This window comes from Acipenser ruthenus, chromosome 2 (genome assembly GCF_902713425.1).
Source record: "Acipenser ruthenus chromosome 2, fAciRut3.2 maternal haplotype, whole genome shotgun sequence".
Classification (NCBI taxonomy): Eukaryota; Metazoa; Chordata; class Actinopteri; order Acipenseriformes; family Acipenseridae; genus Acipenser; species Acipenser ruthenus.
In genome coordinates, this window is record NC_081190.1 from 17,843,774 (window position 1) to 17,862,739 (window position 18,966).

General features: G+C 36.8%; 1 protein-coding gene across 3 annotated transcripts; it reads right to left on the bottom strand.

Annotated features, from left to right (window-relative positions):
• Window positions 1-159: 159 nt before the first annotated feature.
• On the bottom strand, window positions 160-17,913 carry LOC131697988 (interleukin-6 receptor subunit beta-like). Of its 3 annotated transcripts, none has more exons than XM_058990387.1 (17): window positions 17,753-17,913; window positions 16,053-16,115; window positions 15,863-15,910; window positions 15,552-15,675; window positions 14,850-14,912; window positions 13,126-13,283; window positions 12,468-12,610; window positions 11,696-11,861; window positions 9,624-9,700; window positions 8,548-8,746; window positions 7,918-8,100; window positions 6,644-6,745; window positions 6,149-6,286; window positions 5,294-5,431; window positions 4,661-4,745; window positions 4,262-4,343; window positions 160-2,215 (listed from the first exon to the last, which is right to left on the bottom strand). In XM_058990387.1, the coding sequence occupies exons 2-17, from the start codon at window positions 16,102-16,104 to the stop codon at window positions 1,673-1,675; spliced, it is 2,301 nt and encodes a 766-aa protein (XP_058846370.1). In that variant the 5' UTR covers window positions 16,105-16,115; window positions 17,753-17,913; the 3' UTR covers window positions 160-1,672. The 3 variants fall into 3 exon arrangements, with proteins under 3 accessions (XP_058846370.1, XP_058846376.1, XP_058846373.1); XM_058990393.1 differs by having other exon boundaries at window positions 17,748-17,913; XM_058990390.1 differs by lacking the exon at window positions 17,753-17,913 and adding an exon at window positions 17,313-17,405.
• Window positions 17,914-18,966: the final 1,053 nt, after the last annotated feature.

Sequence of the window (18,966 nt, forward strand, 5' to 3'; positions counted from 1 at the left end):
ATTAAACACAGTGTCAGACACCAAAAATAGAATGAATCTCCATTGCATATTTGTAAGAATTCACCAGGGACTATAGTGATGTATGTAACATTAAATCAAGATTAACCACAAGCAAGTGTACAATGAACATCTTTGTTTATTTTTATATATTTACACAGTGAACCAATTGTAACAAAATTCTGTTACCCCTTTAATTTGCTAATCTGGCGATGTCCATTTACTCACAATGCATTTGTCTTTTGTCCTTTTCTACAGCTGTACTGGATACAACAGAAAATGAACTGCAGTTAGCAGTGACCACAAAAGTCAGTACACCACGCATTTACCAGACAAGCTAACCTTTGTTCCAAGAGTACTATGTATTTTTTAATATGTACACAAATAGCCAATTGAAAGTTGTAACTTGCTGTAAATTCTTAGTATTGCTTGCTGTTAACTTTAACCTAAAAACTAAAGAAAGAGACACAAGAGGCCACATTTTATAGAAGTTTACCGTTTAACTAACAATCTTGTAACAATAAATGTACGTTTGGGTAAAATAAATAAATAACAAAAGCTGTAAAAGTATAAAAAATATGTACTATTACTGAAAAATAACTAAATTAACATAGTGATACCATTACAACAGCTGTGTTTTGTCCTGAGTAAACTTTAGGAGAACCAAGAGACCACAGTATTATTATTTGTTTATTTACCAGATGTCTTTATCCAAGGCAACTTACAGAGACTAGGGTGTGTAAACTATGCATCAGCTGCAGAGTCACTTACAACTACGTCTCACCCGGAAGACGGAGCACAAGGAGGTTAAGTGACTTGCTCAGGGTCACACAGAGTCAGTGAGTGAACCAGAATTTGAACAGGGGGTCTCTTCTTTAACCGCTGGACCACCAGTATTGACAACATAATACTACACAGTTGTTATGGTAGTATCTATTTTTTGCACAATTGTGATACTACTGGTTAGTCAAAATGTGAAACAATTGTGGGTCCATTCTACCAATATCTCATTAACATTGCCCTTCATATAGAGCCTCTGGATGGGAATACTTAAGCTGGTGCTGAAACACAAACAGACACACTGCTTGAACAGGATCTGTTTATTTTGCACTGCACAGGGCTCTCGGGTGCGAATAATCTTCTAGCATATGGACTGACACAGCATAGCAGTCCAGAGAAATGCAGGGGGACTGTTGAGTCCTTAACAGCTGTATATGGGAATTTTAGCAAATAAAACGGGACTGAAATAACATGAAAGTTCTTATTTTGGCAAACAAGCAATGGGAATCTAGTAATTTTATTATATACAATAAACACCCAGTTTTTAGTTGGTAGCAAAAGTATTTTCACACCAGAATACTTGTTCGGCCCAATTATCCTTCTGATTGCAGTGCACCAGTATCAGGTTTGCCTTTGATTTTTCCTTTTAAAAATAAATACATAAAAATGTAAATGTTATGAAACTAGTCCAGAGAGTTAATTTGATCTAAACCCGACTTGCTAGTTTCATATATTACAACTCTGTCTAATTTAACCGTTCTGCATTACGCACAACAGCATTATGTTTTGTTCAATTTGAAAGATGATTTTCTTGGTGGTGACGTTCCGCTAATGCATTTGTTAATATATGTTTAAACTAAATGAGTGGTAAAAATGATTATAATGTGAAAAGTTTCTACATGGGTAACCGGGTATATGGGAGGTCAGTGCTGTTCTGAAAAGCTGCATTTGTAGTTCCTTGTGTGGCAGTTGCTGTTACCTCATATTCTTTAACATATGGCTGGGTGCTTACAAGCTGAGAAGGGGGCGTATCCCCTCCACTTGTTGCTATGGTGTTACACAGTAGGTCCACCCTGGTTTCTATGACATGCAGTTGACCAGCAACCTGCTTCAGTCCTGTGGTTTCTGTCGCTGTTGGACTCGTAGTTACATCCCAGCTGTCTTTGGGAGCTAAAAACTCAGTAGTTTGAACCATGGATATATAATCCTTGTTAGAAAAGAATTGCAGAAAATTGTTACTCTTAGCAGAATGCTGGTCTATGTCTTCTCCAATGGTAGGCACAGGCTGGTATGGCAGGGGCAATTCTGCAATATATGAATCAAGAAGCTGTTTTTCTGAAGATGAATACGAATGGTCTGAGTTAATGCTATCACTAAGATGTACATCACAAACAGAAGAACCATCATCAGGAATCAGTACTGTCCATTCCAGTATATTCTGAAATAAAAATAAATATAAACAGATTAAAACAAAAAAGCCAATTCATAATTGTAGGCTTAAAACAAATGCAGGTTGTCATTTCATCAGCTACTCTGAGTAGGAAATATTATTTGAGTTTTCCTGCTGGAGGGTCTGAATAATACATTTCCCAATCTGAGGATTTAGTATTAAATTACAGGTCAGCGGTTAAATGGTGATTTATGGTTGAGGATTAGGTTTATGTGCAGATGTTCCTGGAGCATTAGCCTCTGGATGAGACAGCCTTCAAGCCCCCCATGGAATATGGCAACTTGATCACAGGAATAAAGAAAGTTCACCAGGAATTCTGGAAAAAGCATATCTAAGTGGTGATCCAGGTCCTCGGGGAAACGCGAGACTCACCTGCATAACAGTTTTAAGATTTTTTTGGCATTTATTTTTTTATTTAAAGTGCCCAATTATTTTACCACTGATTTTGTCCCCAGTTTAGAATATCCAATTATGTTCCCTCACCGCAGTAATTCCCCACACAGCTCAGGAGAACTGAATATTTCAGTGGGTGTCCTCCGAGCCCACAGCCAAGCCAATTTCTTCTTTTACACCCAGGAACTCGAGAGTGGATGTCAGCGAGCTACCGGTCTCTGGAGGACAAAGGCCAGCCCTGAAGATTTCAGCCTGAAATCACCATGCGCCTGGCGAATAGGGTCGGCTGTATGATTCACCCTGCACGCCACGTGGCCATACTTTACCAGGTGATCCACTCAGGGATCCACACATTTCTGATTCTAATAAGAGATCTATTAGTCTGACATGGCTTCAATTTCTGAACAATGGGGGTTTCATCCCCTGGGTTAAATGGCGACTTGTCTTCTTCATGCACTGATGGTGGAAAAACAATACAATGCCAAGCAGTGACAAATAAATACTCCATGCTGTGCTTTTCTAAACCTGTACTGTCTACAGCAGCCACAATAAAAGTTCACGGGAATAGCTTAATAGTGGGTAGGACGACACAATTCTCCAGGCACACTGTTCAAGTGGAAACAAGTGGCATTTGGGGCCCTGTAGCACGTCTGTTGCTTGACACAACACAGTGCACACACGGTTGTTTTTTCCGTTAGTGGTTTTCTGCAGATTTTGACATTCTAGGAACGCCTGGTACACATTGGTCAATGCAGCAACATCCTTCTGCTTTCTCAGGAGTGTTGCTGAATAGCTGCAAACAACTCATATAGGTCTGGTGGATCACATGACATCTCGTTCACATACATGGCAGATTTTCTAATTCTACATATATCCCAAACAACTGACAGTTACTGCAAGTCTTTATCGGGGGTATTAAAAATAATCTGTGTACCACAAGAACTGTAATGATTTGCAATCGCCACAAGAAGCCACTGGACTCCAATGCAATGAGAGTCTTACTTCCATCCCTGAAACAGCAAAACAAAACCTAACCCTTCCAACAACGATTTCTATAATTGATTCATTGCTTCAAATGAAGGAATTCCTTGGAGCTAAATTATTTATTATGCAACTGTAATGTGTAATGGTGTGCACTGAAGTTTACTTATGACTGTTGTGATGTGTTATTGCTGTGGCACCCTGGACATGTCTCAACTCAATGTGGTTATCCCAGTATATATAAATGGTAAAAAAAAAAAAATTAAAAAGGAAGAACTGTAATGACTTAGCATCTCAACTTATTGAACTGAAGGGAAAGGCAAGGGACGACTTCATGGTTCAAAGTACAACAACTGAGTCTGAAGGGCATGCTCTATAGTCAAATGGGAAGTGTGCGCCTTACACTGATGTCAGTATGCATCTTCAGCAGGCTCTTTAATGGTAAGACTTCTGCCTCTATTCTATGTATAGGCTGAGATGCCCAGCCATACTATATGTGAAAACGAAACTTAATGTAAAACATTGTCCAAACAAACAATCAAGCAACAGGGTATAGCTGATAAACCAGCAACCTCTTGATGAACAGCACATACCGTATAGAAGATACATAGAGATGATACTGTATGAAACTGACTTTGTTAAATAAAACCATTGTTTTACCTGAGGATGGTATTTATCAAGCCAATGTCCCAGAGAGCTTTTGGAAGGGTTTGGAACAGGGGGCCAAAACTGTTCTTTTAATCTGCAGATACAAAAAAAAAAAGAATTGTTCCTCCCCACAATGAAGCTGTGCAGAAATGACCAGGCACACTCGTCTCATTAGGTATGCAGGTCCCATTGTTTGATAGATGAATATTGTTAGTACTGTATTACTACTATGCCCAATAGCATTTTGGGAATGTCTACACTTTCAAACACCTCATACAAGCTACTTATACAAACCATGTAGAACATGTCATAATGACATTCTATACACCATAGTTATTTATAATTCGGGTTGATCAATATTATTCTGTGAGTGATCATGTAAATAGTTATAAGAAACATAACAATACTTACACAGGCTTCTTTACGACACAGACTACTCCCAAGAGGAAAATCATGAAAATAAACGGTAAGGTTACTGACGCAATGGCTTCTGTTGCTGCAAAAAATCATATAAAACATGATTCACTTACTGAGACAATAGTGTGAAATAGCAATAAGAGCTTCATTAAGCCGACCCTTTTATGTTTCAAGCCTAACTTCCTTTAGCACATGCACAAGCTGATGGATTCTAATGGATTCTAGTGCACTTCTGCATGTCCGTTTCGCTGAGACTACACATACATTGAAAGAGAAAACAGGAAGGTCAACACTTACAGAATGGCTTTTTTTTCACCTGAGACCCACCTTTTGATCTCTATTTGAAAACACTATAGAACTCGATATATAAAATATAAACACGTCAAGCTTAATGTACTGTACAGTGTTAATTCAATAACAATAATGCACTAGACACTAGTTTAATGTTAGCTTTTACTGATGCATAATTAAATAGCTTTATAGGTGTATTATAAATCTATAGCCACTCTCTTCTAGAGAAATACACTCAATATTTACTGATTTACTTTTACTTTTTTTAACATTATTTTGAAGATCAATATAAGTTTTAAAAAATGTAGCCTCCAACCCAAAATACAGGTTTCTTACACAATGAAGTAGTGAAGATCACATCACTGCTTTTAATACTTCCTGCCTTGGTGCTGGCTTTTAAGTAAACTCTGTACTGTGCGCTGGGCAGCAGAGACTGCAGAGTGCACTCCAGCACATTTGAGTTGACAGTCTTAACTAGGAAACAAAGAGAGATGTAAAAGCAATAGATTGTGACAGTTACAACATGCAATTCAACGCTGAAGCACTATTGTAGACGTGGACACTGGGTAACCGCTCAAGCACACTGTAACCATCCAGGACGGGTGCTGCTTCTGTTTTACCACCACACCTGACACCTCAATATCCTCTCAAGAAAACAGAGTGTTCTCCCTCAGACACTTGAAACTGCATGCCCGTCACAGAGAGGCGTTTAGGGGCAATACACACAGAAACCACAATATTACACAACACAACTGTGCCACAATAATAAATACCATTTAAAACGAGCAAGGTTTTGTTATTCAGACTGAAAATAACAAAGCCTGAATACCATGGAATGAACCCTGTAAATCAAATTCTACCTCTGAGACAAAGGAACAGTTCTGCCTGACTACAGCACTGCATATAGAAAAATACAAAGAGTATTTGATAATAGTAAGAAAATTAAATTAAAGGTTCTAATTTTGATGAAATTACCAGTCCAGGGGGAAAAATCTAGGCCACAATGGGCCAACACTCACACAGTAGAAAGATAACAAAGAGATAACTGAGAAAGTAAACGTCAAATGTAAGGGAAGGGGGGGAGAAGTCTCATTGACTTTTAAGTAAAACATCGATCAGAGGTAGTAATTTAAAGGAGAGTAAAAACTTAGCAAAGAGTTTTGAACTATCAAAAGTATATTTTGTGCTTACAGTGTTGTTCTTTGTTGAGGAAAATGGTGTAGTTAACGATGAAACCATTTCTTTGGTCCTTTGGAATCTCTTTCCATTTGATAGTAGCCTCTGTGGTCTTAATGTCAGATACTTCTGGTGTATGAATTTTCCCTGGTGCTAATAAAAATAATAGTAATAATAATACTAATAAACAAAATAGTATCTAAAAGAGAAAACAATTGTAAGTTTCATATTTTTATTAAAAACAGTTGTGTAGATAAAGCCAAGGCAACTGAACTGAAGGGTGTAGTCAGTATATTAAGAATGCATTGATCAATTAAGTGAAAATGATGGTCTCTCTTTCCTATCTTACCGCAATTGCTGGCTGTCAAACCAAATATCAGTAGAAGCAGCAGCAGAAAGAAAGGGTGAGTATTGAAAGGCATTCATAGACAATCAGACAACTGGGATTTGGTATATTGTGCAAAGCTTTCTTAAATTCCATTCTTTCAAATGATAATATTGTGTCCTTACCTCCTTCCTTAAGGTACGCCTCAGTTAATATAGGAGTTCCAGCGCCTTGCTCATAAACAGGGTAGACAGAGATGTTGTAACGTTTCAGTGGTTCAATATTACCTGTGAAAGCAATACAGATGATATGAGTGCATTTCATTTCATTATAAGAAGAATCTAAATGTAGAGATACAAGTATTCACTCTTAAGGCACTGCCATGTGAAGTGTAGATGAGTCATGTTAACAGGAGCTTGCTTTTTCAAAGCTAGTCATGGCAAGTTGCTGTTCTTGGCTGGGGGGTGATTAATGAGTACTGACTGGCCTTTGCATTGCTACAGGCTGGGGAGGGGAAATTGTTGGTTTGCCTCACTGTGCAACAATGAACCTCACTGATCACGTACCAGGACAGGCAAGGCAGAAACTAGACAGACTGGACTCCAGGGTTCAGTAGCTTGTAAACATCCACTGCTTAGGTTAGCCGGGTGAAAACGATGTAAATTGGCCAGAATGATTAGCTGTTTTTCACATGATCCCTGACAAGTATTATGAGATAAAAAACCTCACAATTAACAGCTTGCTAACAATGTTTGTATGCTAGCCAAATAAACAGTTCTCCACATTTGCTCTGTTAATTGCATGGATTTATAATAATTTAGGCCCCTTCTCAATGTATGCAATGTTTATCCAAGAGACTTAAATAAATATATTTTACCCTGAAAGAGAACTTTGAGTGGATCTCATGAAGCTGTCGTAGGTTAAAACATTCGCATTGACATGAAGCCGTTTTGTTTCTAAGTGTGCAAGAATGCACTGTCAGTGTGGTTTGACTTTTTAGGAAATACCATGGTTGATACGATACATCTGGGATGTGTATTATATTTCTACTGCGTACTTCCCAAAACGGATGTAGCTTTCTTGCAGCATGTTCCAGACCCGGTATTTGATTGGCCACTAAACCTCACTGTCACACTTAACACATATTATTCATGGTTGCTCAGACTTTGTTTACAACATTTTTCCATAGATCAAGCGTCTGTTAAATTCCTCTTGATCAGAATGCATTCCTCACAGGTTCAGTACTTGATACAACTGGGTTTGCATTATCCATTACGTTACAGGTACTGTAGATAATATAACAATAAAGTAACCAATTAACTTGAAATACTAGGGTCTATTTTAATCTGAATAACACTGTTTACATGAATTTGATATCACTGGTTTTCACCAGTAGTTGTGATTAAAACAGAGCCCTAAGACTACAATGTTCTCATTCTAGTAGTCTAGGGCCACGTACCTGTTAAATAAGTTGTGAGGGTGGTGGTGTTAACATGCTGCCAGTCTCTGTCACAAACGGCCTCTGTACCCACACACCAGTCAATCACGTATCCAGTTACTGCCGACGGAGGAGCTTTCCACTCAACCCACAGCTGATTGTTTTTAGGAAAAGCTTGTACCACTGGTATTACTGGTAGAACACCTAAAAATCAAATGCACAAATTACCAGTCCATGTAAAGAAGTCAACCAAAATATACTGTATACTGTTAGAATAAATGATTGATCATGAACAACCATCACATCACAATGTGTGATTAAAAAGGAGGTTTTGTTACGTAACATTTAACAAAACTCTGTTGTTTTTAATGAGAAATGTAAGCACATGTGTGACTGTTGACTATAACTCAACAAATCCAAACACAAGTTTGTGTTCCAGAGTGTATGATACTGTGAACATTAAATAGATTTTATTTTAAATAAGAGCTCTTTGAGCATTCAGTACTCAGTACTAGTCAACAGAGAAGATCATCACCATCAGCAAGCAACACCATGCAAGCAACACGCTAAGGGGGGTTGTTAATTCACTCGAATCGTTCTTAAAATATTGCAGCTTATTTTAGGTTAAATTGATGTGAAAGACTGGCTTACCCTGTTTGGAAATTGCAGGGATTCTCAGCGTGACTCCAGGAGAGTCCCCAGCGGAGTTATAAGCGAACACAGTAACCTCACAAGCTTCTCTGCTCCGGGGGAATGATATCTTAGCTTCAGTGGTGTTCATCCAAGGCTGATTTCTTCTATTCACTTTGTATCCAAGTATAATTCCATTAGCGTCAGAAACACTTAAAGGCTGCAGGCAAACACAGGAACATTCAATTATCTTAAATATCTGTAAACATATGTTTACAAGTAGGTACTCATAATACCCCTCTGCATCATTCTCTACCGGTAGGGCGTTCATAAGAATCAGTTCAAGTGAACTGCTGTACCTATTCTGTACAGTACTGGTATGTGGGTAAAATAATGTGGTAGTAAAATGTTTTTTTTTTTTTTTAACTGGACACCACCTGTAATAAAATAAACTTAAAAACAGCTGTGTACCACCTGTAAAAGCACTATGTCAAAGCATGTGTCCTGTATCACTGATACAACCAGAGGTTAAAACAGTGAGGTAGTGAAAGGGTTCATTTTTACTGGACGACACCAGTCGAACATAACTGAAAGAATCATAGAATACAGGTGTGTACCAAACAATATAACTGTCTCTAGACAGTCGAAACTTAAAATGTTACATGACATCAATTTGGCAGCCATATTATGTCAGAGGTCAGTGTAGCAATCACCAACACATTTCGCATACAGGGCTTAGCTATTCTTTCAGAAAACAAGTCTCTACCCCAAATAGTTTGAGATAAAAGACTGTCACGAAAGGGTTCATTTTTCTGGTACGATACCGATGATCAAACTAGATAGAGAATCACAGAATACAGCTAAGTTCTGAGTATATAGCCAGTATTAAAGTCAAAGAGCTCTTTAGTTGAATGCTAAGATGTTTGTCTTTAAACCGTCCAGCCCTTGTCTTTCCATTCAATTTTCTGGGATGAGATGCCCATTTTAAATATTATATGAACAGTTGAAGTAGCAGCAATGTCAGCAGTTGCTGGCAAAAACATATAAGCTCCCCTTACGGGAATCATTAACTAGTGAGAAAACAATCTGTGAATTACCTTCCATATAAGATAGATTGTTCCTGGGAAGCCAGGGTCCTCCATGCTCCGCCAGAGATCCACTGCTTTTGAAGGCCCTAGTGGCAAAAATAGGAATAATTAATCGTCTTGTATTTTTTATAACGGTTACACTATTGAACCATTTAAATATGAATGTAAAAAGGACTGCTTATTTTTCAAATTACATTTACATTGCATACACTATACAGGAGTTCAATTGTAATGACATAACAGGACCCAGATGACTACTTCACCAAACCACTAACATCCACTTTGCTGTAGCCAGCCAAGATGGCCCAGCAGGACAAAAGTCTACATTTTCTAGATCCTTCCAGAGCCAGATTAAATGACAAAGGGGGCCCTATGCTAACCCATATTTTGGGGGCCCTATGCACAATAACTTGTGAAACGGTGTTGTAATTAACAGCCTGTAGGTAAAGTGTAACTGCAAGGAAAGCTTTCAGTTCTATGTCAGATGCATGTTCACCATTTAGACCTTGCAAAACAAATACAATGTATAACACATACTGATCTTGGGCATCAGTCGACTCGTCAGTGACCACTGACAAACAACCAGACTGGTTTACCAATTCCATAATCTCCTGCTTGTGATACTCGGGTAAGTATTCATGTCTCAGATGGGCTGATAAAGGAATCGCTCCACCATTTGATACACTCAGTCTGAAGAATTTACGTTACTTTTTAGTTGTCCAATTTTTCAAGAGGGATATTTGCGCTAACAAACGCCTCTGTCAGGTCAAAATGTAATGTGTTTTGTGCTTCACGGTTTTCAGTGGACTTTTGGAACATGGAAGTCACCGTTTTTTGTTTCTTTGCAAGTGAAGCAGTCGCAGTACTGCTCTGGATTTCCACCTTTCTCTTTCGGTGAATACTTGAATCTAAATTCTTGTAAACAGACGATTTTCGGTAGTGATCTACAGTAACATTGCAGGACGTACAGAAGAGCTTACCTCCATCGGGGTGTAAAACTGATACTGCTTTACGTGATCTGGTGCAGACACATTTTTAGCCTTTTTAGAGACATCCATTTTCTTGTTTACAGTGTGTAGTATTTCAATTTCCCGCCTAGATTGCATATACTGTAGTCACATGATATAATCACTGCACAGCACTACATGCATGCCGAATATTACACGCAGACACACAGCAGAGCTGTACAGTTTAGTTAATGTGATTTTTTTTATTTGTATGAAATACAAATAATTATGAAAATGTATTTTTATTTCTTAAGAATATTTTAAAAATCGCTGTATTTGGCTAATTTCATGATTTCTGCTTAGTATATAAAGAAACAAATGCTATGGACTTAAACCCTGCTGCAGAAGGGTGGTCTCCCCCATTAAACACATTTACTTTTACCTGCCTTTTTGTCCTAAAATTCAAACCCCCTAATTAAAAAGGTAAGCTTATAAACATAAAGAGACATACTGTGCACATCTGAGACAGGACAGGTTATTAAATTGGCCCTAAAACTGAAATAAATTAATGCGTAAATTGAGCATGATTCATACATTTTATTCTGCAGACTGACACCTCTGACGTAGGACTAGGGACGGATATTTCCCAAGAGGTAGTGGGCGTAGAGCATTTGGTATTGTACAGTAGCGGGAAGCTGCTTGCGTGAGAGACAGACTATTAATTGAGAAGGAATACCTATCTGTCATAATATAAAATAAAAAATCAACCAAAAACAAGTTTCTGTGTGCCCACACGCAAGTTTTAGAAAATTTCCCAAAAACGTCGACCTCGCGTGGGCCCCAATTCTGCTGGGGGCCATATGCTATAGAGTAATTTGCGCATTGGTTAATCCGGCTCTGGATCCTTCATACCAGTACATACATACATGAACTGTAGCAAATGAGCTTCTTTAAATGCACATCAAGTAAATGTATTAAGAAACAAGAATGATAATACTAAACAGAAACAGCCCCAGAGCAATTGTTCATGGCATGCCAGGTGCCTGGGCAAATCACAAATTGTAAGATATCATCAGTATAGCCATTGTAATGCCTTCTATCTATAAACCCTATTACTGTACTAAATATACCTACTGTCTTCCAAAGTTTGACCGTATACGTCAGCACTCCATTCAGACCAGTAGATTGTATTCCCTTTTCTAATACAGGAAACAGCAGCACTGTAGTTGCTGAACGGCTCCAAACCTCCAATGTGAAAACTTGCTTCTTTTTCATTCTTTTCCATGGGTATGTTCTCAACCTGTTATTAAAATCCAAACTATTAAAGGGTTTGCTTTTTGTGTTTGTTTGAACCATTCTCATAGCTGCACTCATGCTGTTGTTCCAGCAGTAGGATTATACATTTTCTGAATGGCTGCCTCTATCTTGCTTTGAGTAGGCTTTGGTCTTTGGGAATTTGGCTGGTCTTTCAACTCTGTTGCTCAAACCTGATCCAATGTAAAGACTAGCACAGAAGCAAGTAGAGTTGAAAATGTCACCTGAACTCAAACATGGCAAACAAGCCTGTAACCATCGCGTTCTCACGAGTGCTGTCGATACTGAAGCACGAACTGCGTGAGTTTGCATGTGTTCGTTCTAAATTGTTATTCCCGCATTAGTCTGTTTATAATAATTAGGCAGTCATATTGATGGACTGATTTTTTATTTTTTTTTCTCAAAGAGAACATAGGGGTACAAGCAGCAACAAGTTACATGTTACAAACCAAGAATTTCTGGAAGCAATATTCGTTTATTAAATTACGACACTGACTGTAAATGAACCAGCATCACCACATTACAAAGACAAAAAAATGCATATGTCCAACAGACTAGCCAAAAAGTAATAATAATATGAAAATGTAAATACCTGAATCCACTGGCCCGCAGTGACCTTTTTGTATCGGAGTATACATGTTACATCGAATGGAAAAAAATCTTGTCCCTTCCAAGTCAAATTCAATGAATTCTTTGCCGCAATGATTTTTGTAATTACCGGAGTAGATAATTGTACTGAAATTCAGAATATTTAATTAGCTACATTTCATTAAAGCTTCTGGTTAAGCGGATCTTTGATAAACTACTTTTTATATTTTAAGTATTTAAGAATAGATAGTTCAGTGTGGATCCCTTCTAATTAACGTCCGCATGATTATAATTCAATATGAATTGCAGTGATTTCTAAGAAGTTACATTGTAATACTGAAATAATTACCAAATGAATACAGAATAATGAGCCCATACTGTAGTTACAGTGCAAATTCTAAACATTCACTGAAAGCAACCCAACCCCAATCAAAGCACTCTATTGTTTTGTAATACACGCATCCAGGCTGATGCCCAGCTCAATTAACCTATCTATCACCAATAATTAATAAAGTACCAAAGCTTCAGTTATTTTTTATTGTAATGTGTTGTTTGTGCCACAACCACAAAAAAAGACCTGAAACCTTAATATTATTTTTTAGTGTTTAAAGATGATATAAAGATGTGTTAGCATAATCAAATGAGAAATCGTTTTACGTTACCTGCATGCTGTGTGTCAAGATTGTACTTTTCTGAATCTTCTTTACCCATGGTGTTCTCAGCTCTTACGGATATTAAATATTTAGCAGTGAAAATAAACACCCCACATCTAACAGTACACTCTGTCTTTGACAGTCCACAGGGAAATGTAACACTTTCACTAGGAGAAAAAAGAACAGTGAAACTGTAAAAGCAAATGAATAACAGACTCTCCTTGTTTTAAATTGAGCATATTAATACAAAGACATGGGCTGGCATACATGTTCACGTGTTTAACTTACTGTAATTTACTTCAGAAAACACAGCACCAGTGATATTGCAACCATTCCAGAGGCATGGTATATATGCTAATGGTGTGGTGTGATCAGACGGTTCCCTCCTACAGTATGTCTGAAAGTTTGATTAAATAGCACCATAGAACAGAGAAATTATACGGGAGAAACTAATTGTAGCTAACAAAAGAATTCTGTAAATCTTTCTGTAAAGTTCTTATTCTGTAAAGTTTTTTATTACTGTGCAGCTACATACTGTAGGTCTGCAATTTGCAGTTTTGAAAGAAGCACATTATAGCAAACGTGTACTTTATTTTTGTTTTCAAATGTGATGTCTAGTACTACTTTTAGTTTGAAGAAAGTTCTCAGCTTCTATGCCTTATTTTCAAGATATATTACATCTCAGCAGTGTCTTCTGGGTCAAATCATGGCAGTCATTAGGGGAAGTATCTGGTTAGTTAATGACAGGAAAGAAGCCGTTGAAAGGGTAGGGACAGTTATATCCTCTTGATGAAATGACCAAGCAAGTGCAACACTAACTGAAAAGCATGGGTTGCAAACAGAGATGTGTTTAACCAAGTAAAGTACCATGTGTCATGTTTTAATATAAAAATCCATGTTTACCGTAACATGTGTTTCTTTTAAAATTGGACATTAGACCGATATAACAAACTGAAGAGCAAAACATGCAATATTTATGGAATGTTGATAGGTGCAATCTCTTTAAGATGCAAAGGATATGGATATAATTGAACCCTTTCAAACAGTGCTCGTTGCAGAGATCAAATGTACAACAATAAAACATGTATTTAATCAGTTTTTCCTTTAAAAGTCATAAGGAACCAATTTCAGTTGCAGTAAAGGCTAGGGGTGTGCTGATACTCCTACTCCTACTCCTAATTGCCTTTAAGACGCTATTAAATAAATCCATTTATAAATGTAAAAATATCAACGCCCCAGATAAGAGAATAATTCACTTCCAATCAGCTTTTAAAATACTCATTGCGGAAGGTAATTGCCATTGATTGGTACTCAATTGTAAAGATGAGGGGAGGACAGCTTTTCTTGTTTTGAAATCAACACATTAATGAATAGATGTATTTATTAGTTGCCAATAAACACTTCATCAGTTACAAGTACAAGTAATAGTACACATACAAGTATGATCTTTTAACATATTTTTACATCTGCTTGAAATGATTATAACTGAGATTAGTTTTTATTCCTGCATTCAAATTAAATTGGAAATGGTTGTCAAATAGATTCAAAATATAAAAAAAGCAAAATATGCAATTAGCTTCTAAAAATACCTAATGAATGCTGTATAATACAAACTTATTCTAAAATATAAAATAAGAGGAAAAAAATATTCAAAATTGCTGTTGTGAATGTATGTTGTACAAAACAAACTCATTTCATACAGAAATACATTTAATTGTATTGTAAAAATGTACCTTGATGAAATAATGGCCTTTGGAAAACAGTTCTGTACAGGAGTGTCACTGAAGAATTTATTACTGTAAAAAAAACAAAAAAACAGGAAAACTAGTAGACAATGTTGTATCTACAAATGCAGCATGTTAAGCCACTCCTCGTGGTAAAAAGCAATGTATTTTCAATACCTCCTAATCCATTTTTTACAAAATAATGTATGACCAACACATGTTGAAAACATGATTAAGCAGGATAAAAATGTTCATTTTGGTTATGTAAAGCTGAGGGAACACAAAGCCACTTTTTCAGGAACAGTGGCTTGAACCCTGGTTCCAGGAGACTGGGAGACCTAGTTTAAGGCAACTTTGCTCTATTAAACCCCAAGTCTCCCCTGGTGTGCCATGCAGTGACCTGGAACCTAGTCTCCTGAAACTGAGTTCCAAGCCACAAAGTGGCTTCGTGTTCCCTCAGCTTAACACCATGTTGTTGTCTGTGCCTTGAGAACTGGGAGGCAATGAGAAACTCAGATATCCTTGTTAGAAATCCAAAACATTAAAATGGTAAATTTCTATTGAGTGTTGTGGAGGGTTGGATCGGGACCAAACCGACACAGTTATCTAGTATAGCCTCCTGAGAACACATGTACTGGTGCTCCATAGACATTCTGCAGCAGTAGATAGCACTGCTAAGGTTCTGTTTATGGGACCTTGGTGGCTGCTTACCGATAATAAATTAAGCTGTACTCTGTTTGCTGGTTTTGTATATTATTTCCAGGATTCCAGCTGCAAGTGATGGTAGAATTCAAAAAATAGGTGCAGGTGATGTTTGTGACTTTTTCTGGAAGGGCTGTTGATACATAATAATAATAATAATAATAATAATAATAATAATAATAATAATAATAATAATAATAATAATAAAGAGGAAGCACAAACCATTTATTTATTCCAAAGGAGAGACCAGAAGAAATAAGAAAACTTACTAAAACAAAACAATGTTCTGTGACTAAAAATCCTCACTTTAATTACTGTACCTGGTTTACTTTCCATTACTGCCAGGTCCTTGTTGGCTTGCAAAATGCCTGTTTGAATTATGGACAAAAGAAGTTACGAAAAGATAAATAGCAATAATAATATATATTTTTTTATGTATTTGTGAAAATAAAATGTTGTATTCAGTACTGTATTTTTAAGATAGAAAAAAATTTAATGTTTTAAACCTGCCTTTATTAATTGCTGCACACAGAAACATGATGAGGCTGAAAACAAGCTGCATTGTTGTGGTAGCTGAAAAATATAAAATGGGGTTAAAGGTCAGCTGCCCCCCTATCGCATTGCATTGTTCACAATTGCAGACTGCATCTTTAAGAAATGAATACTTTAATTAAACAGTGATAAGAAAGGTATTGAAAAGCTGATGAAGGTGAGGGAAATGCCGTTAACACGTGTTTTATTACACATACAGATTCAATCATTGCATCAAGTTTGTGACTGGTTAATTTATTAAGGAAAGAAAATACATTGTAGGTTATATGCTAAATTTAACAGCGCATGTGTAAGTATAGCTTTAATTGTGGATTATTCGAATTTCCAATTATTATTTTGTCTGGTTGAAAAAAAATCTGCCTGGACATATTTTTTAATTTTTTATTTATTTATTTATTTATTTATTTATTTATTTATTGGTATTGATTTTCAAGTTAAAATTGTTTATCCAGTATACTACATGCTATGCTGTTTGCTAGTTTGGGTCACAACGTAAAACATCCTAAAAATGTACATTAATTATTACATGTTGTTTTGTTATATTACAATTCTGTTACAGCTTTAAATAACATATTTTTATATATATTTTTTTTTAATAAATGAGAGAGAGAGAGAGAGAGAGAGAGATAGAGAGAGAGAGAGAGAGAGAGAGAGAGAGAATTGGAATTTCATAGCTTCCACAGGTATTGTTTAAATATGCTTTGTGAAAAAATAATACGTTTTAGTGGATCAACTGTGTGTCATTTTCACTGCGCCAGTTTACCGTGTGCCACATGCAGGGCGATATCAGTAACATCTACAAATATATAGTATCTCCAATAAGGCAACATTTTCATTGTAAACGTCTGAGATTGCAAAAAGTACTGTACCATCAACATTCTCTGAATCACTGTTTTAACCTCACAGTCTAACCCGCTTATACAGCTCAACCATTTACAGCTATATGTCAATACTGCGCTATGGTGTGTTTCAAATCTCTTGCATACGATGTATGATTGTAATTACTAAACACTTTTTAAAAAACACTCATTTGTATTTTACAGTCTAAATACATGCATTTTCGTATGTTTTGTAAAGTTTGTTGAATTAATAATTTAGTAGCCTACTACTGTACTAGATTAACAAACTCCACTTTTCTGCCTTCAGTGTCAGTCTAGACCACGTATAGCACAGTGACATGTAAATGCTAGCCAATAAACTACAAGGAATTGAACATACCTATTTACAAGTTGAAATAAACAACTAGCTTGAAAATATCTCCTCAGATCCAAACGCTGTCCATCGTTCCTCTAACGCATGCTCTTTGTAATGCATGTTTTAACGGTTCACCATAATACTAGTAAATGTAAAACTCTCAAGAAAGGAAGTGATTATGACACTAGATTCATATCAATGGCAAGATCTATTCAAAACGTTTAACTGATCTGGGCGACCCTATATGCTCTCAATGTTTGACTTTAGCAAATAAAATAAAAAGAATCTGCACAAGGCGTTATGCTAAACTAAGACACTGACGTATGTCCCTATTTGAAAGCAAGTGAAAAAAGTAAAATCTATCTATCCTGCCTATATGATACAGCATCTATATGTCTGTCTGATAATATTTACTACAAATAAAAAGAAACTGATAAAAAAAAAAAAGTGATCATCTACCTCACCTGTCTATTAGACCTCATCCGATTCCTGGCAATTTTTTTTCTTCTTCTTTACTGCAAAAATGGTTATTATCAAATCCAATTACGTGGTGTAGCCTACACTTTATACCATGTATGTAATTGTTCTGCTGTTTTCTTCCACACAAATGTCTGTTTAAATGCAAAATCACCTACGTAATAAACTTTGGAGTTTTGAATATCTAAATATGTCTCAACATGCTTGAAACGCCTACATCTAAAGCCACACGTTTTGCATCACCAAAAATTTTAGGATTGAGACATCTTTTTTTTTTTTTTAAACTATTGGTACATAATTTATTATTATTATTATTTGTTTATTTAGCAGATGCCTTTATCCAAGGCGACTTACAGAGACTAGGGTGTGTGAACTATGCATCAGCTGCAGAGTCACTTACAACTACATCTCACCCGAAAGACGGAGCACAAGGAGGTTAAGTGACTTGCTCAGGGTCACACATTGAGTCAGTGGCTGAGGTGGGATTTGAACCAGGGACTTTCTGGTTATAAGCCCTTTCATTAACCACTGGACCACACAGCCTCCTGATTTAGATCTTTTAGTCAATTCTTTTTCATTATTTATTTATTTTTTGTAAATCAGCTGCTGCAGCAGTTTCTTCAACAGCTCATAAAACATGATGCTGTCTGTATTTTTACTGCTTATGATACTTATCTTGGAAAATCTAAATGTGCCAGTTCACTTTGATCTGTGACCAGTGGCGGCGTTAGGGACATGCAACCCACGCAATCATGGGGCCCTGATGCAGCGAGGGGGCCCCCAGCTGACCATGGTGACAGGTTATTTATTGATTGATTTATTTACATTTTATTAACAATATGCACAAATTCAAAACATGACAATACAACAAAGGTTGTATTGTATTTGAGTTCAGGCTAGGGGAGGGACTCTGCTGGTGTCCAGTACTGCCGACTAGCCTACAGAAGTTTGTGTCACCCTCTCGTATATGTCAGACCTGGTAAAAAAAATCTTACTACCCTTTTCCCTTTTTCTCAATAGGTCACCCGAGGGTCTGGGGAAGGTTTTACAAACAACATCATCACACAGTCTCATTAAAGTTATGATTATTCAAAATCCAGCATTAATATGGGTATGAACGAAGTAAATGGCGGCCATATTGGATGCTTTATTGGTGGCCATTCTAGTGGCCATTTGTGAACGTGTGGGTTGCAGTACGAAG

What these genes read in the sequence shown, in the direction of transcription:
- LOC131697988 (XM_058990387.1), bottom strand. Translation starts at nt 16,104, where the DNA reads ATGCAGCTTGTTTTCAGCCTCATCATGTTTCTGTGTGCAGCAATTAAT. An exon ending in CAATCTATCTTATATGGAAG is followed by an intron (nt 8,747 to 9,623) that starts GTAATTCACAGA and finishes GTTTGCCTGCAG; the next exon opens with CCTTTAAGTGTTTCTGACGC. An exon ending in GGCGTACCTTAAGGAAGGAG is followed by an intron (nt 6,287 to 6,643) that starts GTAAGGACACAA and finishes TATTTTTATTAG; the next exon opens with CACCAGGGAAAATTCATACA.